Source organism: Lissotriton vulgaris, chromosome 3_1 (genome assembly GCF_964263255.1).
Source record: "Lissotriton vulgaris chromosome 3_1, aLisVul1.2, whole genome shotgun sequence".
Classification (NCBI taxonomy): domain Eukaryota; kingdom Metazoa; phylum Chordata; class Amphibia; order Caudata; family Salamandridae; genus Lissotriton; species Lissotriton vulgaris.
Window position 1 is genome coordinate 1804555983 of NC_141689.1, and position 27194 is coordinate 1804583176.

The window sequence follows — 27194 nt, forward strand, 5'->3', positions numbered from 1 at the left end:
CAATTCCTCCATGAGTCTTAGTGGCACCATTACGTCTATACAGACTTATTTTAACTACTTTTTTTAGCTTCAGTATTAAAGTTCTGTTCACTGAAGATACAGCACAGGCCATACATCGAGTTTCATGTCCCTTACTGTTGTCTAGTGCAAGGTCACAAACATAATAAATGGGTTATCCAACTGTAATGCAATAGAGTTGGTAGCTCTTGAACCGATCACATATGACCTACAGTGGATTCCTGGGTGCAAGTGAAGGTAACCTCTTTCCTAGGTCTCCCAAGTATTTTGTCTTTTGCTATCTATATAGACTGCACTCCATATTCCAGAAAATCCAAAAGTATGCCTCTTCGATTAAGTCCGAAATCCTTTGACTGACTTGTACTGCTTAGAAAGAAAAATTGTTCCCTAACCCTGGAAATAGGGACCACCATATCCAGTAGATTAGTCTCCTAATTTCAGCAGGCTTGGAAATAATTTTTTCCAGGTTACTTGATGTTGTGTTGCAGCAGTTCAGTTTCCCCACGCCCCACCATCTCCTAACTGCTGATGCCATCACTCTCAAGTAGAATTTTTGCATTTCTTTTCTTCAACGCTTACATTGTGTGAGAAAGTGCCATCTTTCTTGCCTTGGTATGCCCCCACTTCTTCCTGAACTGCTGATGTGCTTTGACTGAGTGTGCCCTGGGTGCCTGCCAACCAGGTAGGGCCTGTGTTCCTTCCCTAAAACTGTGCTGAAACTAAAAGCCCAATTGGCATCTCTGGCCACCTGTCAGCCCCTAGTCAATGATACCCTAGGTACCCAGGGCATGGTGACTAGAGAAGACCCCTGAGGGCTGCAGCACTTATTGTGCCACCCTCAGGTGCCCTGTACCCTGGCACCCACACACTGCCTTTGCAGGCTGAGTGCCTAAGTACAGAACTAAACCAAGAGTGCCATGCCCACAGAACCCACTGCCCTAGCATACTCATCACCCCTCTAGCGGAGTGCCCTATTCCAGAGGTGTGGGCACAGGTGCACGAGCCCTGTGCCCCTACAGTACGCAGGGCCATTCCTGGGCACTGTAAGTGCATTGATGCCATTCAGAGTATATGGTGCTGGGAGGTTGTCATTACAAACTTCACAGCACCATAATGGCTACACTGAAGACTGACAAGTTTGGTATCTAACTTCTCAGCACATTAAACCCGCACTGATGCCAGTGTGAGATTTAATGAAAAATGCACCAGAGGGCATCTTGGAGATCCTAGATCTTAGAGATGCCCTCTGAAACCCTAACCTACAATCCACGTATGGGCTGAGTGGCTGCAGAGGCTGCCACACAGCAGACATGTTGCTGGACCCCTTGCTGGGGAGCCCCTGCTCTCCTGGGCCTGCAACAATGCACATCCTGGGCGAGGTGCTAGGTCTTCTCCCCCAGGATGGGCAGGGGGAAGCTTCAAAGGCATGCCGCATCTTGTGAGCTTCTCCAGACCATTTGCTGTACCCAGCAACTGGCCCGACCAGTTCGAATCCCCACTCTGGCGGGAAGACAGGCGGGAAAAACGATGTCAGGTAGGGGTGTGTGCCAGCCTGTGCCAACCCCAACCCTCAGGTGGGGGAGACTAGGTGAAGCACGACCCGGGCTCCGGCCATCTTGTAGATGGGGAGCCCTGCCCAATCCCAGCTAGGCTCCTGCCCCCATCCCACAGAAGTGCAGGCTAGGGGGTGTACTCGCCGCAGGACAGGGACCCATTGGTCCCTGACCTTGCCCTACCTGTAACACCCCTAAATTCAGTATTTAGGGGCTCCCTGAACCTTCCCCCCTCCCTCAGATCCCGATCAGCAAAGAAGGAAGATCAAGAAGAAGACCCGCCGTGCAGCTGCTAACATAATGACAACAACTGACTTGGCCCCAGCCCTACCGGCCTGTCGATCCTGGAACCTGCTCCTGCCTAATCCCGGCGACTCCCGCGGACAGCAACCTTGGGACACCCAGAGGACCTGCCTGCCTTGACCCTTTTAAAGACTGGGACTCCCATCAGCAGACGCTCTGCTGCAACAACCCACCTGGTGCCAATCAGGAAGCTCCGGACCAGCCCACTCTGCACCCGCCGGGCCCCACCGAACTAAGACCACGAGGACGTCCCCCCGGCGACTGGGACATGAAGTCCAGTGCCCAAAGACCCTCCTCGACGAACCAGACTACGCCTGCAGACTCAGAACCAGGGGCCACCCGAACCGCGACCAACCGAGGGTAAGCTTTTCCGACACCCAAAGACACCCCTGCACCCGGCGCCCTACAGCCCCCTGTGCCTCCCTTTGGGGTACCTACCTGTGTTCCAAGATCCCAACTTACCTCTTGAAGTGCTGGTCGCCCCTGGAGAGTCTCCGTCCCAGAGCCTGCAGCCTTTGTTCCTTTTTTACCTTTACCATTGGATAACATTGAGTGCCCGACGGCTCAAGAGCACCCTGCACCCAGCCGCCCGAGTGCCGCTGGCAGTGCCACCTTTGTCCTATCCTACTCCCCCCCCCTCGCCCCCCCCCTTGCCCTGAGAAAGTGACCAGGAGCCCAGCTCACACAGCCTTGTGGCCTGCTAGCCAGCAGCCACCAACCGAAGGCCCCCTTTCCCTCATTGGATATCATTGGGCCTACCTACCTCTGCGCCCGCCCTGCGCTGCTGGGGCGGAACAGACTGTACTTACCTGACTCTGGGGGACCCCGGAGTCTATATCCGGAACCTTCACTTCACCAACCAAGTACTCACCTGGAGACCGATGACTCACTTACCTGCCATTGGATAACATAACCCATTTTGACTCGAAACTTTTCCAAGTGTGAAGTTTTGAAAACTGCAAATATTCATATAAAATCAGCCGAAGTCCGAATTCCGAAGTACTCACCTGCGAGCAGGAGAGAAGCCAGTACTGTACCTTGCAGCCCAGTACTGAATCACAAAAGTAATCCTGACCGGGTTTACTAGTAATCTGTATTTTCTCCATAGGAACCCATTGTCTGCTTTTCTATGAAATTTCTTCTGTCTACTTTTGAAAACTTGAAATATTCTTTAAAAATCATACAAAATACTGAAATGCAATTATCTACCTGTTTTAAGTTCAGACCCCAGTGCTGGCCCTAGAACCCCCGAACTGGATTACAAAAGTAACGCGATCATACTTTACCTGCAACCTGAATTTTCTCCCATTGAATAACATTGCCAGATTGTCATGTAAACGTTTCGTAAGTGTGAACTTTTAAAACCGCTTTATATTCATGAAAATTCACCACAGTAACTAAAACGATTTTGCTAATCTGGTTTCAGCTTAGACCCCAGGACTGAATCTAGGATCTAGTCCTGGAACTACTAAAGTAATCTGTACTGTAATCAACTGTACTTTTATGGTAACAATCCATTGAGCTCAATGCTAAAGTGTCTAGACTTGAGTAGACTTCAGAAACTCCAATTCACAAACTTTATTTTTATGCCTATTGGTTCTAAAAATAAAACAACTATATCTTTGGATATAAAAACCATTGGCTTGGAGTTTATTCTTTGTGTCTGAAATCCTTTGCTGACTGTGTACAATAAATGCTTTGCACTGCCCTCTGGTACTGCCTTACTGCTTGACCAAGCTACCACTTTTGAGAGTAAGGTCAGTCCTGGCTTTAACCTTTGGGGTTTGTGGACTCTATACACACTGTACTTCATTATTGTCAAGTATATATAGAGCCACTTTCTCACGAATTGTGATTGACTAACTCTGTTCAATATACATTTGGATTTCTCTTCCCTTCAGATTTTTGTCCAGTCTTAAGTCACTAAAAGGCCATAATTACTAGTTGCTGATTGAAGATCGTTTGAACTACAGACAAGGCAACTCTTATATGGTTAATTTCTGTTAATTTGAAAAGTGACACTCTTAAATGGTTACTATTCCACAGGTACACAAAGATTTTAATGAAGGATATAGACATCTTGAACTCTTCAGGCAAGACTGATAAAATGAGACTGTTGAATATTTTGATGCAACTTCGAAAATGCTGCAACCATCCATACCTCTTCGATGGTGCTGAGCCTGGCCCTCCATACACAACAGACATGCACTTGGTTACGAACGGAGGCAAAATGGTGGTGCTAGATAAACTGCTACCAAAAGTCAAAGAGCAAAGTAAGTTGAAATACCTGTACAAAATCACTTTACTGAAAGACACCACTGCTTCTTGTCTGTACAGTAGAAAACTGTGTGTGTTATATGAATGGATGAAGGGGAGAGTATGCGAGGCAGTGTGGGGCAGGGGATGGTGGTATGTGGAAGAGAAATAGGCGTGTTTTAGGATACAGGTTTAGGACTTGAATATGGGGTTGTTTGCAAAACCTCAAATATTGTGTGAAACTCTAGTAGATTGTATTGTGCACTCATTTTTATTTTGTGTTCTCATTTGCCTTTTTCATGTTCTCATTTGCCTTTTTCATTTTTAAAGAACATTTTAATTCTGTGTATTTGCTTTTTGTGTCTGAGTTCTTTGTTACAGGTGTTGTTTCACTTTGTCTTTAAGACTCTCGCGTCCTGATATTTAGCCAGATGACTAGGGTGCTGGACATCCTGGAAGATTACTGCATGTGGCGAAACTATGAATATTGTCGGCTTGATGGACAAACTCCTCATGAAGAACGACAAGTGAGTGTAGCTGGTGTGCCACAGTTTGCTGCAAGATTGCATTCTGAGAATTTTAATATATGAACTAAGGAGCTTGTTGGTGTGGCATATGTATTTGGATTTTTTCTGGTTTCTCTATTCTGCTGGTGAACTGTTAAGAATAAGTCTTTACTTTTGCTGTCTATGTTGGGAAGAACGTTTAGTATTTGCAGACTGCAGTATTCTGTCCGGTTAAAATTTGAGTACTGTCTGAGCTTTGAGTGGAAACGTGGATCCTTAAACCCACCCCAGCAAACACCCCCCCCCCCCCCCCCCCCAATCAAGAACTGTTCCAGTATTTGCCGTAACAGAATATTTTGTCTCTTATTGGAGGAGGTTTTGTCTGTCACTTACCTCTGTTCTGCTGTATCAACTAATTGAAAATGTGATGTAAAGAGGTGCTCGTTTGTTTTGAAGAATTTGCAAATGCTTGGAATACTGATATGGTTCTTTTTATCTTTTTTTTGTTTTTTTTTTTTTGTTTTTTTTTTTACAGGAATCGATCAATGCCTACAATTCACCAAACAGCACAAAGTTCATCTTTATGCTGAGCACTCGAGCGGGTGGACTTGGAATTAATCTTGCTACTGCTGATGTTGTTATTATGTATGATTCAGATTGGAATCCTCAGGTTGATCTTCAGGCAATGGTGAGTGCCCACATGCAGTGCTTGCCTGGTCGGTAAGCTAAGTCTTTTCAGAGCTTGGCTTTTGATCATGGTATAAACTCTGATCCAAACACACAACCAAGGTGATTTCATAGGCTTTTTTAGAATATCTAGGCCACATGCAGTGAATGAGTTGGAAACGCACCCAAACCTCTGCGTATAGCAGAAGAATAAAAGTAGTTTAATAATCCATAGCTGTAGGGTTTGTGGCAACACTAGTACCTTTGTTTCCATTTCCCCTGTGCCCTTTCATGAAATGATTGAGGCATTAATGCCTCACTTTGCTCTACCTGTAGGCCTAGAATACCATAATTGGCTCTAGGATTTAATTTAAAGCAATGACTATTGTAGATGGAAACATCGGATCCGACCATTAGTAATCTACTAGCAGACCTGACAGCCTTGCAGCTGACCCCTCTTATACTATCCCCTACTCACTCTGCTGGTCACCTACTCGACCCGGTTTTTACTAATATTTTAGAAGCCAAAGCAGATCCTCCTAAACCTATGGGATGGACTGACCATTTTCTTGTCACTTTTGTGATTATGGCCGCCATTCAACCCAAAAGGGCGCTTCCCGCCTTAAATGGCCCTGGCACAAACTCCATGATATGGACTTCCCTGCCAGTCTAGGTGAATTCAACCTGGAAATCACAAGTGACATCAATATGTCATACGCTGCTTTTCAGAAGTGGATCATCAAAGGACTCAATACTATCATACCAGCCAAGTGGACTAGAGGGCGGAGCACCCGCTCTAACCCGTGGTATGATGAAAACTTGAAAATTCTGAGAAAGAAATGCAAAAGAGCGGAACGTCATTGGAGGAAAGATTACAGGGACAAGGATAAAGCATATTATTTGGCCACACTCAAGATATATCCTAAAGCTATACGCACGGCTCGTGCTTCCTTTTATGCCAAGGAAATTGATTCCAGCCCCAACCCCACGATTTTTTTTTTAAATTGGTGCAAAAATTACAAAACGGTGGCAATCCTGCCTCGTGTATTTCTTCTACTCAGCAGTGCGATGACCTCGCCACCTTCTTCACAGAAAAAGTGAGAGATTTACAATACCTTCTCACATATCCCTTCTGATTGCACCGGCTCTCCCTATCTTTCTCTCAAAGGCTCCAAGCTCACCTATCTACCAGCTATCTCTCTTAAAGACCTAGCAATAATCTGCAGAAGGGTGAAATCGGGTGCCCCCTCAGACCAGCCCACTTTCTTGAAGCGCTGGACTTCTTCCTCCCTTCTTTGGCCACACTCCTTAATCTTTCTTTTTCATCAGCCACAGTACCTATATGTTGGAAACAGGCCTGGGTTACCCCCATAATTAAAAAACCTACGCTAGACCCAGCAAAGCCGGAAAACTATAGGCCTGTTTCACTGCTCCCTTGGGTGTCTAAATTAGCTGAAGCCCATGCGAACACCGTACTTACTAACCATCTGGCCAAAAATAACATCTTGGACCCCTCCCAACACGGGTTCAGGCCCGGACATAGTACGGAGTCCGCCCTTCTTTCCACCACAGAACACCTTCGGAGGATTATGGACACCGGTCAGAGTGCTGCGCTGATATTGCTCGATCTCAGCGCAGCATTCGACACGGTTTCCCATGATATCCTACTGAGCCGCCTGGAAAGCACTGGGATCAGTGAGCTGGCACTAGAATGGTTTCGGTCGTTCCTCACGAGCAGATCCTTTCGCGTGTCCGCCCCCCCTTTTATTTCCCAATCTCATGCGATCGGCCAAGGAGTCCCTCAGGGCTCTGCCCTCAGCCCATCCCTTTTTAATGTGTATATGCAACCTCTTGCGGCAGTGGCCAAAGAATGGGACCTCACGCTGGTGTCGTATGCCGACGACACCCAGCTGGTAATCACCCTCACGGAGTTGCCCTCTGCCACTGCCACAAGATTTAGGGATGGGTTAGCTGCAGTCGCCAATTGGATGACTGCAAACTGTCTACAACTGAATGCAGGAAAAACCGAGGTGTTACTCTTGGGCAAGAACACCAGCGGTTGGAACGATCATTGGTGGCCCCCCTTGTTGGGTCCCACCCCCCTCCCAAATCCCTGGTGAAAAACCTAGGAGTATGGTTGGACTCCGCACTGAATTTCCAAACGCATACAAAAAAAGTTGCAGCCACATGCACTGGATTGCTGAGAAGCCTTAATTCCATCTTAGGCTTCTTTGACCCCAAAACACGGCAGCTTATTGTCCAATCCACCATTCTTGCCCGGCTGGACTATGCGAGCGTCCTTTTAGGAGCTAACAAAGCCGAGACTAATAGATTCCAGCGAATTCAGAACTCAGCGGCCAGGGCAATTGTAGGCCTGCCCAGAAGATGCTCGTCGAGAACCACCTTACAGAGGCTCCACTGGCTGCCTATGGAAGCTCGCATCCAGTTTAAGGCCCTTACCATCGCTTTTAAAATCCTTAAAACTGATGGCCCAGAACTTCTCCGATCGCTGTTAACACCCTACACCCCCCAACGCAAACTTCGCTCCCTGGGTCAACACTTAGTAGTGGTCCCTCGCACGAAGCTCTGCCGTGTCGGGGGCCGCTCCTTCAGACTAATGGGAGCTAAATTATGGAACTCCCGGCTCCTCCACATCCGCTGCCTCGATAACCTGTCCGCCTTTCGCAAAGCAATAAAAGCTCACCTCTTTCCACCTCTGTAGTCTCCTCTCTCCCCTCCCCCTCCTCAGTTGGTTGTGCTATGGTTCTTAGCGCCGGGACGCCCCGTTGCTGGGGCAGCTGCCGCGCTCAACAAAACACATAACATAACATAACATATACCAAAAAACTGGTTTTCTGCCTTTCAAACTTAATGTATTCTGGCCAAGTTTCTCAATGGGCTCTTAAAATCTGTCTCCTTGTGATACCCAAGGACAGATCGGTCCCTGTTTGAGTCCAATCTTTCTATAGCCGTTGCATAACTACATTTTAGGACCCTATGAATTCTGAGTTTATCTGAAAATCTGTATAATAAACTTTTTCCTTGTTACTAGATTCTCCAAGACCTTTTTTCTTTTTAGACTTGAATTGTCATGGTTTAAATTGTCCCAATAAATTCGGCTATTTCAAAAAATACATATTCACAGTGAATTCCCTGTTAGTCCCGTTGTCTTTCCTATGTTAGATACAATTGTTATTTCCTTTAATATAAAATTAAAATGTATGATGTTGCAGGTATTTAAATTTTGAGCCCATTTCCTGACCATTTGTCACATGTTTTTCTGTTGGTGATTTACCTCCTCTCTAGGATCGTGCCCACAGGATTGGGCAAACCAAGACTGTTCGAGTTTTTCGCTTTATCACAGACAATACTGTGGAGGAAAGAATAGTGGAGCGTGCTGAAATGAAACTTCGTCTCGATTCAATAGTTATTCAGCAGGGTAAGATGTGCTTGACTTAAGTTTGGAAACAACATTTGTACATCATAACAGCAGGTACCTGTTTTAGAATGCTCAAATGTTTATTCAGTGTTTGAGATGCTTTTAATGTTTGCATGACAGCTGCTATAGTTTAAGAGCTTTTTTTATCAGAAGTCCTCTGTGCAGCTTGGAAGAGTTGTGCTGTAATTTTTTGTATGTTTGTTCTGTCCTGATCTATGTGTTTGAGGCATATGAGCTGCAGATTACACACTGTGCATAGATCGCCACCTAGTGTTGGGCCTGGATGTTTGCAGTTTGTTCTTGTCCTGAAAAGTTCTTTGGAAGTCACGAGATAGGTGACTCCTCCTTTCAACCACATTGCGCATGGGCATCTGCTCCATCTTCAGATTGTTTTTTTCCACCATCGGGCTCAGATGTGTTTCCTGCGCTCCGGTATGGAACCAAATTTCCTTCAGCGCACAATCCTCACCCAGTTCGAGGTATTTCGATCGCGCTCCACATCGACGCGATTCTTCACCACTTCGAAGTCTTCGATTCCGGTCGTCGACGAAGGCCTTCGGGCCTACCTAGGCCTTGCTCTCTGGCTCATGGAAAGGACGCCATTCAAGAAGTGTCCTCGATATGGGTCGAAGTTTCCCCACACAGATCTACATGAGGTGTGCAACCTTTGCCTCTCACCGGAGCACGAGGCCAAAGAGTGTTCCGCTTGTGTCTCTTTCCCCTCCAAAAAGACGATTCGAACCGACTAGCTCGAAGAACAATGGCTCGCTCGTCCGCTTAGATTCCTGACAACATCTTTGAAGAGGGCGTCTGTGCCAGAACACCAGCACGCCGAAGAAAGTGCCAGCTCCTCTGATGCCGAAGACTCAGTCGAGGACATCACTCCAGCTCAACGGGTCGTAAGTAAGACCGTCGACCCCAACTCTTCCTTGACACCCTCAAAAAAGGCTTCAGTCACACCCTCCTCTTCGGGCCCGGGTGCACGCCGAGAGACTGCTTCCCACGCCCCGCCTTCGGGCCCGGCAAAGAAGCCCACTAAGCCTTCAGGCGGCTTGGGCTAGAGTCAGCCTATTTCCGTGCCGATCCCACACGAACACCAAAAAAGCCACCTTAGCACTCTGCGCCGAAGACTGCCAGCGGGTGATCGATGCCAAACCGCACTATGAGCCAAGTAAAAAACCGCCAAAGGTCCCGACTCGCACGTTTCGGAGCCGAAAAAAAAACACCTGGAACCCGAAAAAACACGTTGCGGTAAAAGACCTTTCAAAAGGTCATAACTCTAAGGCTAAGCCAAAAGACCCTAGACCAGCTACCGACTCGATGCCGAAAAAACCTCCGTAACCAAAAACTACGACGCCGAAGGATCTGTCCTACCCAGAGGAACTTTTTACACCAGATCCTACTAAAAAAACTCTTGTAAAGGATGCTAAGACTGCCCAACTAGCTCTTAGCTCCAAGAAAAGACCACTAGAGGTGCCTGCACCTTTTCCTCCTCCAAAGAAGAGACATTGCAATCTCTCCATTAAGGGTCCCTTCTCCAACCCCACCCCCCCCCCCCCATACTATTCCTCCTCCTACACCTCCTCCACCACATCATTCCCCTCCACCATCCAGTAATCCAGATGGTGATGTAGATGCACACTCTGATGGCACAGGTGAGGGTGCACATGACCCAGCAGAGACCAATAGCCCCCCCCCTCAGTCACTTAATCCACGGGATGATTAGAACACCCCTGATGTACCTTACGTCCCACAAGACTATGTATATCCTTCCAGACCTTCCCCACCAGAGGACACTATAGGTTTTAACCTACTAGTCCAAAGAGCTGCCCAGTACCATGGGGTTGACTTGCACAAAGATACTGTGGAGGAAGATTTCCTATTAGACACTTTTGATAATACACAAAGGTCTACAGCCATTTTACCAATGCTTAAAGGTGTCATCAAGCACGCAACAGAGGTTTTTAAAGATCCAGTCATGACTTGGGTCCTTAACCCTCACATTGAAAAAAAATACAAAGCTACCCCTACAGATCCAGTTTACATTAGAGGTCCAGCACCACTAGACTCTTTAGTAGTATCTAATGCACGTAAATGTGCTAATACACAAACGTCAGGTGAGGCCTCACCACCAGATAAAGAATCTAAGCTCCTTGACGCTTCCGGTAAACTTAACCGCGTCACAGGCAGCTAACATTTGGCGCCTTGCCAATACCCAAGCGCTGTTGGCAAGATATGACAGGGCACATTATGATGAGCTGGAGTCCATAATGCAGCATCTACCAGACAAGTATAAAAATAGGGCCAATGAACTATACAAGAAGGTAAAAATATTACTAATACTTCCATTCGTTGTGCCCTAGATGCTGCAGATACTGCCTCAAGGGCCATCGATACCAGTACCCTTTTGCGTAGACCTGCCTGGCTACGTATTTCAGGTTTTAAACCTGAGGTACAAAATGTCATACTTAATCAGCCATTTGAGACTCATTTATTTGGCCCTAATTTCGATGTGTCTTTAGAAAAAATTAAAAAAGACAGACACAGCAAAATCTGTGGGAGCCTCCCAGACTCTTTTCGTCGCTCATCATATAGAGGCAACACAAGAGGCTACTCCTCAGACAGCCCCTCCACTTCCTACAAAACCCCTAGCCAATCTACATTCACTAGTGGCTACCAAAGAGGGGGTTACAGGGGTAACCACAACAAAGGCAGAGGCAAAACCAACAACTCCCGCTCTGCCTCCACCCCTACCCAATTACTTTCCTCCCCTTCACCCCCAACATTCCACTCCTGTGGGGGAATACTGCAACAATTCCTTCCTGCCTGGAACAACATCACATCAGACAGGTGGGTGCGACAAATTATTCAGTCAGGTTACTGTCTAGAACTAATATCTACTCCCCAAATAGCGTCCATGTCACAAGAACATCTATCACTGCAAGAAGTCCTACTTTGCTAGAAAAAAGTGCAATAGAACCAGTTCCTATGCACCAACAAAACAAGGGGGTTTACTCCCTATACTTTCTTATCCCAAAGAAGGACGGCTCTCTAAGGCCTATTCTAGACCTCAGACCGTTAAACATATACATAGTCAGACCACTTTCACATGGTCACACTCCAACAAGTCCTTCCTCTCCTGTTCCAAAACCACTTCCTTGCTACTCTAGATCTCAAGGACGCATACTTCCACATTCCCATTCACAAAGCTCACAGGAAGTATCTCAAATTTGTAATAGTCGGGCATCACTATCGATTCAAAGTACTCCCATTCGGAGTCACAACAGCACCAAGAGTATTCACCAAGTGTCTAGCAGTAGTGGCAGCACATTTACGGAGACAGCACATCCACGTTTTCCCGTAGCTGGACGACTGGCTCATAAAAGCCAGCTCATACAACCAGTGTGTGGAACACACTCGCACTACGATCCAACTGCTCCACAACTTGGGGTTTCTAATAAACCACACCAAATCTCATCTGCAACCATCCAAGGTACAACAGTACCTCGATGCCACAATAAACACCTCAACAGCGCTAGCTTATCCCACTCCAGCAAGGATAGCCAGCAAAAAGTTTCAGCCACAACATTCCCTTCCAGCACGAGTGCTCATGCAGCTTATAGGGATGATGGCCTCTTGCATTTTCATAGTCCCCCATGCAAGACTTCAAATGCGTCCTCTACAAGAGTGCTTAGCATGTCAATGGAAACCGGCTCAAGGTCAATTAACAGACCTAGTGATGGTAGACGGCCGGACTCCTCGCTCTCTGCAGTGAAGGAACACCAAAAACCTTTCCAAAGGGCGACCATTCCTAGAGCCAGTTCCCCAAACAGTTGACAGCAGGCGCATCGCTCTCCGGGTGGGGAGCCCACCTACTGCAATACACCATGCAAGGCAGGTGGACACCACAACAAAAGTTACTCCATATCAACCACCTGGAGTTACTAGCTACATTCCTAGCACTCAAAGCTTTCCAAAAGCAAGTATCAAACAAAGCTGTGTTAGTCCGCACGGACAACATGACAGCCATGTATTACATACAAAAACAGGGCGGAACACGCCCCCTGCAACTCTCTCAACTAGCTCCGGACATATGGTGGTGGGCTATACCTCAAAACATATACCTTCTAGCCCAGCATGTTCCAGGTGTACAAAATTCCATAGCAGATCTGTTAAGTCGTCAGACACCAGACCCACAAATGGGAACTTCATACGCAAGTTCTTCAACCATTCTTTCAGATGTGGGGACAACCTCCGATAGACCTCTTTGCCACCCACAAACGCCAAATGCCAAGCTTCGCCGCCAGATATCCACACCCACTGTCCATAGGCAATGCAATATGTATGAACTGGTCAAAGATTTGCATACGCTTTTCCACCTCTACTACTCATGCCACTACAGCAGCATTCTCTGACCCTCATCCTAGTTGCTCCAACGTGGGCCAGACAACTGTGGTACACCACACTGGTACAACTGTCTGTAGTACCCTTAGACGTGTCTATCCAACACATCATAGGATACTTACTGCACCTCCAAAGATGTAACTTAGCATACACGTCTATTAGACTGCATCTAGCTGCAATGGCAGCATATCTGCAAAACAGACAGCATCTATCTCTGTTCAGAGTGCCTGCTATTAAATCCTTTATTAAAGGCTTTAAGAGAATAATTCCTCCCAGAGTACCACCTTTACCTGTGTGGAATTTAAACCTTGTTCTCACACGGCTAATGGGACCCCCCCCCTTCGAACCCTTACATAAATGTGAATTACAATTTTTAACATGGAAGGTTGCGTTCCTAGTAGCTATTACTTCTCTGGGAAGAGTTAGTGTACTACAAACACTAGCCATTCAAGAACTCTTCTTGCAAATGCATCATAATAAGGTTGTTCTACGTACTAATCCAAAATTCCTGCCCAAAGTCATTTCTCCTTTCCACCCCCAATCATTCTGTGGAACTGCCAGTTTTCTTCTCGCAGCCACAGACAGTAGCAGAAAGAGCTCTTCATACCCTAGATGTCACAAGAGCATTGCTATACTACATCGAGAAAACACAACCCTTTCGTAAGACCAAACAACTTTTTGTGTCTTTCTCACCACACAAGCGTAATCCTGTTTCAAAATCTGGGATAGCTAGATGGATTGTCAAATGCCTACAGATTTGTTACCATAAAGCTAAACGTATGTTATCTGTCCCCCCTAAAGCCCACTCTACGAGGAAAATATGGGCTTCAATTGCATTTTTAGGGAACATTCCCATAGATGACATCTGCAGAGCAGCTACATGGTCTATACCACACACATTCACAAAACACTATTGTGTAGATGTGCAAACCAAACAACAAGCTAATGTGGGCCAGGCTGTCCTCAAAACATTATTTCAAATTACTGCAACAGATAGGGGTGGTCGCCGCTAAGAGTGGGTACTGCTATACAATCTATGCACAGTGTGTAATCTGCAGCTCGTATGCCTCGAACAGAAAATACTACTTACCAGTGTGCATCTGTTCTTGGCATGTAGAGCTGCAGAGTTACACACGCCCACCCGCCTCCCCGGCTAACCTTGTCTGTTCCAGTATTATCTTAATTAGATACAGCTTACATTGGCATCCTTCCTTTTCTTGCAAAGCTCCATCATTTCCCTAATGGCAAAAAACAATCTGAGGATAGAGCCGATGCCCATGCGCAATGTGGTCCAAAGGAGGAGTCCCATATCGCGTGACTTAAATAGAACTTTTCAGGATAAAAACAAACTGCAAACATCCGGGCCCAACATTAGGTGGCGATCTATGCACAGTGTAACTCTGCAGCTCTACATGCCAAGAACCGATGCATACTGGTAAGTAGCGTTTTCCTATTCCTCCTCTGACTTCTACAATCCTAGCACCATGGAGAGGCTACACCTTTTTGTTGTACTGCTTGCTGGCAGAGACTGTTCCAGACAGTGGTCACTCAAAATGAATGCTGCTCTTAATGAGGGTCACTACATACCTCTCGTCCCAGGCCCCTGTTGTGAGTTCAGACATAGATGTAGGAAGCTGGTATTTTGTTGCAGTTGTTCCCCCACGTTTTGAACCTATTGGGACCACGATGTGCTGGTTTTCAACAGTGCACTGAAACCTAACCAGGCGCCAGTGCTCTTTCCCTAAAACAAAGTAACTGTTCAGTTGTGCCCCAATTGGCAAGTACTTTAGCACCCCTATAAATCCCAAATAATGATACAACTGATACCTGGGTACTAAAGAGGGTCTCTAAGGGCTGCAGCATGTATTAAGCCTCCCTCAGGGACCCCCATGCAAATTGCATACAGGCGCAAACCATATGTGAAACCAAGAGATGACACCCTCACTGTGTGCCATGCCAAAGTCACTGCATGTAATATATGCAAGTCACCTCTACGTCATGCCTTTTAGCCGTAAGGCAGGGGGATTATATCATATGAGAGGTCAGATTGGCATGAGCAGCTATGCACCTGTGCTGTCTAGGTCAATTACTAAATGCTATGAGTGAGCATGGAAGCCATCTTAAGTATATGTACTGAGCACTGATCCTTATGTTCCCCAGCTACATGATGACTTTACTAAAACCTGGGGTGTTTGATATCAAAAACCATGTCTGAATTAATCTGTACTGTAGCCAGTAATAAAATTATGACATGCACCTTAGAGGTGCACCCTGAAAAACCTACCAGTATCTGAAAGAGACACGTTAGTGATAGATTCCTTACCTTAGAATATCCCCAGGCGTCAGACTGGATCCGGAAAGTTTTGCTTAGCAGTACCCCTGCATATCAGGTGGCGTTGTTCGGCTCTGCGTCTGTGGCTGGCGTCGTATGCGCCGAGATGACTTCACGGACACTACTTAGGCGCGCCACCCATGCGCGCTGACGTCAATTCTTTTTCCGCGCTGAAAGCACAGATACAGATTTAGCACGTACCTCAGTCATTTTTTGACTACTCTTTTGAGACTTTGTCTTCCCTTCTGTCTCTGGGTGCACATAGGGATGCCCGGCTTTAAGTCTTGTGGGTTGTGTCACCGTAACATGTTGGTGGCGGACCCCCATGACGTGTGCCTCTACTGCCTAGAGACCGACCTTGACTACAGCGACTGTCGAGCCATGGCCCCGAAGGCCCTGCGGGAGCGGCACCGGAAGTTGCTGGAAGTCCGGCATTCCTCTCACCGCCGCTCCGCATCTAGGGGCCGTTCCCGGGACGGTTTGCGGGGCCGGAACTTTCGCTCCTCGCGCCTTCACCTTCAGATTCCGGTAAGCGACGCCATAAAAAGAAGTCTAAGAAGCGCGTTCGCTCTCCAATATCCCCCTGTCGCTTCCCTGAGGGGACAAAGGCTCCGTCCCTGTGGCCCCTTTTGGAGCCGTCGAATCCCGAGGCCTACCCGCTATACCCGGGTCCGTTGGCGACTCTCGAACAGGTGCAAGAGTTTCTTGCTGCCTTGGACTGCCTTTACAGGCCCTGGGCCACCGCCGGCACGCCTTAGAGCCCCGCGGTCCCATGTCCAGATCCTGCTGGCCCGGTGGCTCTGCCTACCTTGAAGGAGGGTGCCTCCTACACTGTGGTGCTCCGTCGGGCGGCGGAGGATCTCCATCTCGACTTCCCAATGGTGGCCCTCAAGACCAACCTCCTTACTGAGGTTCTCCAGACGTTGTCTGCGTCGTCTGAGCCGCTGCTCCCTTTCAATGAGGCCCTCACCGAAGTTCTTTTGGGCACTTGGTTGAGACCGGCCACAGGGGCGCCGGTGGATGAAAGCGTCGCTAGGCGTCATTGCTCGGTGATTCCGCCTTCCTGACCACTCACCCCAAGCCTGAGAGCCTGGTCATTCAACCCTCGAGGTCGCAGAGTGAATTTCCCTCGGCTCCGCCGGACAAGGACTCTAAGAGGCTGGACCAATTTGGCAAGAGATTGTTCTCCTCAGCCAGCTTGGGGCTGCGGTCGGTTAACACCGCCTGCTTGTTGGGTCGTTACTCCCATGCAGTGTGGGATTCTGTGGCCCAGGTCTTGCCTCAGTGTTCTGAGGAGGTCCAGGCTGTCCTTTCCCAAGCGATTGCAGAGGGTAAGGATGTCTCAAAGTTTGGCATCCGGTGCAGTTTGGATACCGCTGATTCATTGGGCAGGATGAATTCCACGACGGTGGCGTTGCGGCGCCACGCCTGGTTGCGTTCCACAGGGTTCTCACCCGATGTCCAGGGCTCGCTCTTGGACATGCCCTTTGAATGTTCCCGCCTCTTTGGCGATAAGGCTGATAACGCCCTGGAGCGCTTTAAAGACTCCCGGGCTACGGCCAAGACGTTGGCTCTTTCTACAAAGAACCCTACCACGCCTGGTTTTCGTTCCTTTCGTGGCTAGGGTAGGGGCACTCGGGCGTGTTCCTCCAACATGCCTGTGCAGAACCAGCCTCAGCGCTGCCGTGGATTCCGCAGGGGCCCAGGTCTGGCAACCAGCGCGCGTCTCAGTCCACCTCCACCCCGCTGCTGCCACCTCTAAGCCTTCCTAATCTGAGCTTCAGGCAGCACCCCACGCCAGTGGGTGGCAGGGTTCGCCACCACCTCTACCTCTGGCACGAGAATACATCGGACAAGTGGGTGCTGCAGATAATTTGCCACGGTTATTCGCTCCCCTTTCTGTCCTCCCCTCCAGCCATGCCACCTCTGCCACCGCATGTCGGGGGATCATTTGGCTCTTCTCCGTCAGGAAGTCACGGACCTCCTGGCCAAGGGGGCCATCGAGTGTGCTCCCGGTCAGGAGGTAGGGCGTGGTTGTTCTCACTACTTTCTGGTCCCCAAAAAGGAAAAGGGGGGCTTGTGCCCCATCTTGGACCTCCGGACATCAATCACTTCCTCCGGCAGGAGAAGTTCAAGATGCTGACTCTGGCTCAGGTCCTGACTGCCCTGGACACTGGAGACTGGATGGTGGTGTTGGACTTGCACGACGCTTAATTTCATATTCCCGTCCTGCCGGCGCTACCTGCGGTTCACGGTAGTCCAGGAGCGTTTTCAGTTTGCCATGCTCCCCTTCGGCCTTACCAGTGCCCCTTGGGTGTTCACGAAAGTGATGGCGGTGGTCGCAGCTCATTGGCACCAGTTAGTGGTGTCAGTCTTCCCCTACCTCGACGACTGGCTGTTGAAAGCGGGCTCGCTCCAGGCGGTTGTCACCCACCTCCAGACTACGGTCGACCTCCTGCATTTGCTGGGGTTCTCAGTCAACGTGCCGAAGTCACACCGGAGTCCCTCTCAGACGCTCCCCCTTCATCGGAGCGGTTCTGGACTTGACACTGTTTCGGGTTTATCCTCCCGAACAGCGTGTCTGAGATATTCCGGCTCTGATTCCGTTCTTTCAGCCTCTATCCCGGATTTCAGTCAGGATGACCCTCCGGCTTCTGGGTCTATGCGGGCTCTGCAGTGGGACCTTAATTTCCAGTGGTCACAGCATCAGGGCAACCTGTCCGATCGCGTCCAGATCTCATAGGATGCTGCACAACCGTTCCAGTGGTGGGGTCTTGGACCCTATGTCTGGAGGCTCTCCGCTTCTGGACATGGCTGGAACATCAGGGCATTTCCCTGGTGGTTCAACACCTGGCAGGTTCCCTGTTCGCCAGGGCGGACGAACTCTGCCGCTGGTGCATGATGGATCACTAATGGCGTCTGAACTCAGGTGTGGCGCAAGGTCTTCGGCAGTGGGGAGAGCCTTGGTTAGATTTTTCGCCACCGATGAGAACGCGCAATGTCATCAGTTCTGCACGTTGGAATTTCTAAGGCGGCACTCGCTCAGAGACGTTTTCGGCGCGAGTGGGGCTGAGGTCTATTGTACGCCTTTCCGCCTATACCACTTCTGCCCAGAGTGCTGCAGAAGATCGGGCGCGACTGGGCCCAAGTCATTCTTGTAACTCCGGACTGGGCTCGAAGAGTATGGTATCCTGAGCTACTCAGTATGAGCATCGATTCCCCCGACCAGTTGCCTCTTCGGGAGGATCTTCTGTCGCCGCAGCAGGGGACAGTCCTTCACCTGAACCTGTCCTGTCTTCACCTCCATGCTTGGATATTGAGCGGCGGCAGTTGACACCTTTTGATCTTCCTTCTGAAGTCTGTGATCTCATTCTGGCTGCCAGGCGTCCTTCTACCAAGACGGTGTACGCCTGCAGGTGGAACAAGTTTGTGGCATGGTGCACAGCGAAGGCTGTGGATCCCTTTCTTACCCTCTTTCTGGGGCTCTTCTGTTCCTTCTCTTTGGCCCAGCAGGGCTCTGTGGTGGGCACTATCCAAGGTTATCTTTCTGCCATCTCCGCCTTTCTGCGGCTTCCAGATCAGCCTTCCCTTTTTAAGTCCCTGGTTGTTGACTGTTTCCTTAAGGGCATTACGCTTCTGTTCCCACCTGTGCCCTTCATAATACCTCAGTGGGACTTGAATCTTGTCTTGACTTTTCTGATGTGTGCTCCTTTTGAGTTCCTTCATAACTGTTCCCTTACGTCTTCTCACTGTGAAAACGGCTTTCCTGGTGGCTATCACCTCTGCCAGAAGAGTGAGTGAGCTCCAGGCTCTTTCTTCCAAACCTCCTTTCCTGTATGTTCACCCGGGCAAGGTGGTTTTGAGGACCCGTCCTTCTTTCTCGCCAAAGGTGGTCACGCCCTTTCACATCGGGCAGTCCATCACTTTGCCCACCTTCTTTCCGCCTCCTTCCCGGGAAGAGGAGAGGCTCCACCATCTGGACCAAAAATGTGTGCTTGCTTTCTATCTGCAGCGTACGCAGCAGTTCCTGGTGGATGATCAGCTCTGTTGGCTGCATGGGTGCCAAAAAAGGTCGGGCTGTGCACAAACGGACCATCTCCCAGTCGGTCGTTCTGTGCATCAAAGCATGTTACTCCTTGGCCAAGAAGGAGCCTCTTGTGCGGCTGCGTGTCCATTCGACCAAGGCAACTGCAGCCACTACTGCCGTGGAACGCGGTGTACCCTTACAGGACATTTGTCAGGCAGCTACGAAGGCCTCGCTGCGCTCGTATACAAAGCACTACTGCCTTGACGTCCGGAGAGACTGCTTCTTTGGCCGTTCTGTGCTCCGTGACTTTCTGGTGTATTCCTGTTCCCAGACCCACCTCCGGGGTAAAGGTTTGCCTATTGGGGGAACTATTGTTCAGATTTTGGGAAAGATCTGGCTCTGGGGAACTGGTTAGTACGAACCCGGTGCACTTATGCCAAAATTGCATCAGATACCAGGCAAAAATTGGGGGTGACAATGTCAAAAAGGGAAAGTCTATTGCCAGATGCATAGTAGCTTACATCATTTTATCAAATAGCTAAATATTCTAGGAAAGCCCCGGGCTCATTCTACCACAGGAAAAACACTCTTCAGCCTGCCCGAGAAATGTACCATTAAAACCAATTTGGAAATCGGTACATAAATTCACAAGACACGGTCTAGATTCCGACATTAAACGACTGTTGACCAGGACACCCTGTTGCTAAATAGTAAATATTTGCTGTTGGGGTTTTCCTATATTTACGTGTAGTCTTTCTTTTGCCCAATAGCTTTGAATGAGACTAATTGTCTGCTACTCCAGTCTGTTTAGGACCATCATTGAAGAATAAAAGATTACTTGTAGTCCTGCTTCTGCATTGTACAAACCTTAATTCAAGTAATAAATGACCATCCTGCTTGCCTGGATGGTTGTGCATTGGAAACCTATTTTTCGCAGCTGCAAAAAAATAAAGTGGGTCTGAGAGGCGACTTTCTGTACAATGTGTTATGGGCAGGGGAGTTCATGAAACGGGATACCTTTTGACAGATTCCATTATAGGCCTATCTGGCTTCTTTTTGCCCTATACTGTAGACAGGCTTTTTGTTTTTGCACCGCTCAGGCTACAACAGGCTTGATACTTGTTCTTTGAAATTTAACAGTCTGTACACAGGCTAAATTATGCTTTTGATAGGCTCCCAGAGGGTGCTGCTCGTCCTATGGAAATTGATGCCCTGTGTTTATAGTTCCATAGACAAATAGATTTATTTTTAATTCTCCAGGGTCCCTATAAGCGGCAGGGAATCATTTTAATGTTTGACTTTAAAGAACATTTCTATGATGCAGAACCAGGACTACAAGTTACAAAATGGTTACTTACCAGTAGAAGTAGTTTTGCAGCTTCAAGAGTTTTCTGGACTCACGTACTGTGCATTATTCTGCAATCTAGTTGTTGGGTCTGGAATTGTCTGATTGCTTTTTTTTTGTGGGTGTCATCAATCACAATTTGGTGGCAGGCCCATCCTTTGTGACATCAGACGATGCCACGAAATTTCCTGTGCATGGTAGCCATCTTTTTTTTTTTCTCTTCGTAAATCTTATTTTACGTGATCTTTACTCCCACCCGTTTCCTTTTCTCATCTGTGTGGGGCATGTAAATCCAGAAAACTCTTTAAGCTGCTGAACTACTCCCACTCTGCCGCACTGCTCCCTCTAAATTGACGCGCTCTACTCCCGGCTCCCTGATGCGCTCTACTCCCGGCTCCCTGAAGCGCTCTACTCCCGGCGCCCTGACGCGCTCTACTCTCCCTGAAGCGCTCTACTCCCGGCGCCCTGACGCGCTCTACTCCCGGCGCCCTGACGCGCTCTACTCCCGGCGCCCTGACGCGCTCTACTCCCGGCGCCCTGACGCGCTCTACTCCCGGCGCCCTATTTGCTTTGCCAATGGTTGCTGTACTCTGGCTTGACAACAGAGCTATTGCCTAACCATTATGTGAGGACCACCAGAAGAGGAGCTTTGGCCCCTCCCACATGTTGGAGGTGTGGAGTACATGTTTTGATTGGGCAGAAGTTGTGCCGCACAGAAAACGTTGTGCGCTCTCCAAACAGCTGTGATCATTTTGTTTATTTATCCACCTGCCTGCACTTTAACGTCAAGGGGCAAATCCATGATATTGGAATGCTTTTAATTCCTTAGATAACTAGATAATTTGTGGCGTTTTTCTCTGGTAGTAGCACAGATGGAAGACAGTGTATTCATTGGCCAGACTTATTGGCATTGCCAATGCTTGTTCTTAAATTAAGGCCAGTATGTGAGTAAGCAAGGGAACCAAAAATGCCTAATGGGCCTGCCTGAGCGTATGTTTGAAATTTTTCACTAAAACTGCTGTTAGTTAACTTTTTATTTTCTCACATTAACGTATTTAACATTTCAAATGCTGACAGATTTATCCCATTTTGTCGATACAGGACTCTTGTTAGAATAACTTATAAAGGACATGTAAAAGCTACAGTGCTGTAGGATAAGGATTGTGCACCCCTCGGCCTGTGTTTAACCAAAGTTTGTTATACCTTGATACTGGTTACATATATTGATAATTGGTGTAAACTTTTCTGGGAACCCACATTTGTGGGGGCTAGTCATTGAAGATTCACATGATGAATAGCTAGGCTTGCTTGCAAGTAATTTAGTGTCTATGGTGTTGAAATGAGCGCTTTTTTTTATCTGTCCTAATTACAGGAAGACTAGTGGATCAGAACCTGAATAAATTGGGCAAGGATGAAATGCTTCAAATGATTAGACACGGTGCAACACATGTGTTTGCTTCAAAGGACAGTGAAATCACAGACGAAGATATCAATGCCATCCTAGAACGGGGAGCAAAGAAGGTAAAGTTAGTCTTTGAATTGTTAATAACCCTAAACCCCCCCCCCCCACTGGTTGTCTTTTATAAAGAGATTTTCAGCTTGTGAGTACCTTTTTGCAGTTTTAACAAACAGGTCTGTCACAGACAGTCGTGCAAGCCATATTTTAACTAGAGTGGGTTTTGGGTCTACCCGTTGCATTTGATTTACTTTTTGGTCCAATCCAGCACCCTGCTCCTGTTCAGTGGCTTCTCCTTTTTTGTTCTTGTCCCAAGTGTTTTTTTTTTTTTTTAATAGACCCGTTTAATCTTTCAGTGTTGATGTCTGAACTATTGCATGAATACTAGTCATGGTGATATGACTACTATAGCCCGTTTCTGAAATGTCACTGTTGGTGGCTGACATTTTGGGAGTAGACCCACTGAGATCATTCCTTACATTTGCAATCCACTCCTCCCTGAATTTACTCTAAAGATAATCAAGGGGCCTCGCTTCTGGGGGTCAACCTGTTTGTATAGTTTATGTACATTTTATTATTGTCAACCTGTTATGTACTTGCCTAGCCAGATGATTATGCATGTGCTTTATTTTAAATTGTGTTCTCCTCGAGTGTCTGTTTTACAGATTGATTGGATTCTTTTCGGATTAAAATATAGTGGTGCCTTTAAATTTGTGTTTTTCCACCCACAACTGTGCTCCTGGGAAGAGTTTTGAGCTCCGCACCTTGGAAGAGCCTATTCAGTGGGCCTTTTCAGTGACGATTCCCCATGTTAAAATTTTGTATTGTGAACAACTTAAACTGTCTCTATATATAGGTCTAAATAAATGAGTGGTTTCATGCTATTAACTCTAGTTATGGCTGAATTATAGATTACAGTAAGAGCCATGTGAACCAATTTGGCCCTATTGAGTTAACTTGCATGACATTCTTATCAAATTATATGTCTATGCATGTTGGCTTCTGTAATTTTGTATACAGTTAGTGAGTTTATTGTAGGATGACGTTAAAAATGCATTTCTTTTTCATTTGTGAAGGAATTGTGCTCAAGAACAGTAGAAGTCACTGGATTCAGATCAAACTTTCAATAAAAGTTGTCTGGCTCAGCATAGTTCCATTCGTTTTTTTCTTCTAAATCAATTGTTAATAGCATTATCTTGTGCCGCTCACGGTCTGCTGCTGTCCCTGGGAGAACGACGTGGGATTCCTGTGCTCCGCCTGCGCTCTGATAGCGCTTGTCACTCTGTGTGGGCTCTGCTGTTGTGGGGAAAAGGACTTGATTTGCACCAGGCGCCGAGGGACTGCGAGGTCCAGCAGGCTCTTTGCTTCACAGCTGCTGCCTCTTCCCTCGGCGCTCCGCCCCCCGCCTGCAGTGAATAAATCGCGATCCACATCTCGCGACGCGGGACGCGCGCGGGATATAGCCTGGGGCGAAGCCTGGGCAAAGGGCGGGCCCTCTGTGGCCCTCCGAGGCCTGAGGAGGCCGGGACGGGCCACCCCACTTGGTTCCATCACAGAGGGAGGTATCGTGCTTTAATAATTTTTCGTTATTTTGTTTGGCATTTCTCTAAACTATTACAAACACGATGTCCATATGGGAGGACCTCAACGCCCTGTGCGGTACTAAGTACGCCCCTGATCTTATAACCTCCCCAACTGTGGATTCTTTTTGTCTTAAGGCAACTGGCCCCGATGATAAAGCTCATAGCCAAGTAAATGCCGCGCCCCTGGGTTCCTACAATAGATGGAAGCATGACATCGAAACTAACTTTGGAAACAATACAAACATACCATCACTTGCTAATCCAATAGCATTCATTGAGGACCCGGCCGCGGACAAACCAGAGGACCCCCTTTTGTCTCTCAACACGACTTTATTGGCCAAAATAGAGCAACTGCTGGTTGCTACCATCTCTCCCTTGGTCACAAAAATGAATGATTTAGGGGAAAGGCTGACCAATATTGAGTCAGTAATAAGAAAGCTCCCGCCTCCAGCTACTATTATGGCCACATGCGTCTGTCCTAACCCTATCACCACCCCCGAAACGTATAAATCTGGCAATGGGGCCATCCAAATACAGCCATCACGCACACCTATTCAAATAGGCCCCAAAGTATTTGTCAAACCTGCACCAAAAACCCATACAGTGGCTAGATCTGCCTTGGCAAGAATGCCACATATCAACCTGCCCCCTGAGGCCGCCCCGTATGTATCTGTCCTCTCTGGGGTCCCTGCCCTCACCCAGGGAACACGCGAATCCCAGCAGGATTTGCTAAATAAGGCCATCTATTGGCTAAAAAAGAATAGACCGTTGCCGCCGGGGCTAGACGGGGGTATCTTGAGTGTCAGGAGGGTGGGATGGTTAGGGACGCTGCCCAAATGCATTGCTGGGGATCTGGTACTTATTAAATTTAAAAACACCAATGTTGCCCCCTTTTTACGAGTTTGTACCCCCAATGAAAGTGAAAGACAAGGCACAATTCGCATTTGGGATTTTATATGATTTTTACCCGAGCTCCCCTCACATTACATAGGACAAACTCTTAAATTTTTTAATGGTAACTGAATTTTGCACAATAATTGTTGAATGATGGTTTTTTATTGTGTCTATGAAATATCGTGTCTATGAAATGAAATGTCTATGGTATTTTTTTTTTTTTTTTTTTTTTTTTTTTTTAAACTTTATTGAAGGAAGGAATAGTGGATTATCAGTTACATACATTCCATTGGGCGATCCCCATATAGCATTTCAATTTAACATTTCTATATGTGACGAGCGATTTTCCGTAACATGAACTGCGTTGCCTGTATTGCTCAGGTACATTACATACATCATTTGTGAGTTACACCGTGCATGATTGAGTTCCCTGATAACCCCTCCCTCCCGTGTCAGTGATGGCGAAGTCTTTTTTCATTGAACAGTGCGAGCAAACTTCCCAACTTACCCCCCTTAACCTTGTGTCATCGCAACCTTTTTTGTTTCACACCCACCCACGTGGTACAGCAGTCAGTGCCTCTCCACGCACTGTGGCGTGTGGCCGGGCCAGCGCCACTACAGTAGCATTGTCCTGTTCACAAGGCTGCATCCCGTGACCGTTCAGTTACTCCTCCTCCCCCTCCGAATCTGAGTCTTCCCCCTCCGGCAAGGGTTCACAGATGTCTCCTCTGTACTTGTTCCACGCCGCCCAGACTTTGTTCCATTTCCGGGGCGCTGCTCGGAGCACATATACAGCTCTTTCCGTCACCATGAGAATGTCCATGTTTTTGGCCCACCTACTAGCGGTGGGTATTTCTGGCGCCCCCCACTTCTGCGCTATGTCCCGTTTAGCCACTGACATAGCCAACGATGCCCAGATCAGTTCGTACCTACCCAGATCATTGGGGTCCCAGATGTTCAGAAGGCATTTACGTGGTTCCGGTAATATGGACAGTTTAAGGGCCTGGGAGATTGAGCGGAGTACCTGCCTCCAGAATTCACAAATGTGCGGGCATTCCCATAGGGTGTGTATCAGTGTCCCTTCTTCCCCGCATCCTCTCAAACAAAAGGGGTGTAGTGCCCTCCCAATTTTGTGCAGCAGCGGCCTGGTGTAGTAGACGCGGTGTAGGATTTTAAGTTGCACTAGCCTGAGCTTACTCGAGATCCCAACCTCCCTCGGGGAGGCCAGCGCTTCATTCCATTCGAATTCGTCAGTTCCACCTAGCTCCCTTTCCCATTTTTCTTTAAGTTTTAGTGTCGGGTCTTGGAGATTGTTTAGCAGTTTTTTATAGGTAAGGGAGGTGGCGCTCTGGAGCATGTATTCTGTCAGTAGTCTATCCTCCAGCGGGGAGGAATCCGGCAGGGTGGTGCCTGCAGGGATCGCTTGCAGTAATGCGTGTCTAACTTGGACATATCTAAACGTCTCTGTGGGTCCTAGACTGTATTGGTGTTGTAGGTGCGTGAATGGTAGCACTGAGTCAGTATCCCACAGGTCTCCTACTGTAGATATTCCTATGGAGTCCCATCGCTCAAACCCTTTACAGCCTCTCAGGTTTCCCAATGCCTTTGTGTCCCATATGGGCGTCATTTTAGTGATCCGACCTGTCCAACCCAGACGGGCCTGTGCCACGTGCCACAATGTCGCCGTATGTTTGGTCGGGCCAACCAGTGTTTTTAGTTGTGATTTGTTATAGAGTACGGACAGCATACCTTCCGTCCCAAGTTGGGACCAGTCCGCCCGATAGGCCGGGTCGTTTCTTGGGGCGTGGATCCAGTAGTTTACAATTTTGAGCTGGGCTGCCCAGTAATACAGCTGGATGTTGGGGAGCGCTATGCCTCCTTCGTACCAGCTTTTCACTAGTTTGTCGTATGCTATACGCGCCGGGCCAGCATTCCATAGCAAGACCGTGACCAGCGCCACGATCTGTTTAAAGTATCGCGGTGGTACCAAATGCGGAGTATTTTCGAGGACATAGAGGAGTCGTGGGAGGGCCATCATCTTGTAGAGAGCCGCTCTGCCCAGTAGGGTCAGGGGCAGGGTTGCCCAATATTTAACATCGGCTCGCAGGCGATCTATGGGTGGCTTCAGGTTGTTGACAAAAAACTCCGCTTCCCCACGTGTTATGACAATTCCTAGGTATTTGAAAGAGGCCGATGTCGTCAGCAATGGACAGCTCGCCTGCAATGTCGGAGCCGGGCCCTTCAACGTGAATATTGTGGATTTCGACCAGTTGAGAGTGTATCCCGATGCGCGCCCATGCGTGTCACAAAGGTCAAGCAGGGCTGGGATGCCTGTGTCAGGTGCGGACATGTAGATAAGCATGTCGTCTGCATATAGCGAGACTTTGTCCTCCCATCCCTCCTCCCACGTGA

The 27194-nt window shown here is 48.0% G+C and overlaps 1 protein-coding gene across 2 annotated transcripts in view; it reads left to right on the top strand.

Annotated features, from left to right (window-relative positions):
* Positions 1–27194, top strand: part of SMARCA5 (SNF2 related chromatin remodeling ATPase 5) — a 452210-nt gene that overhangs the window by 145513 nt on the left and 279503 nt on the right. For both annotated transcript variants that reach the window (XM_086962238.1, XM_086962239.1), the window contains exons 11-15: positions 3921–4147; positions 4536–4657; positions 5172–5324; positions 8609–8741; positions 22222–22370. In XM_086962238.1, the coding sequence (XP_086818364.1) occupies positions 3921–4147; positions 4536–4657; positions 5172–5324; positions 8609–8741; positions 22222–22370 (784 nt within the window). The remainder of the gene's footprint in view (positions 1–3920; positions 4148–4535; positions 4658–5171; positions 5325–8608; positions 8742–22221; positions 22371–27194) is intronic.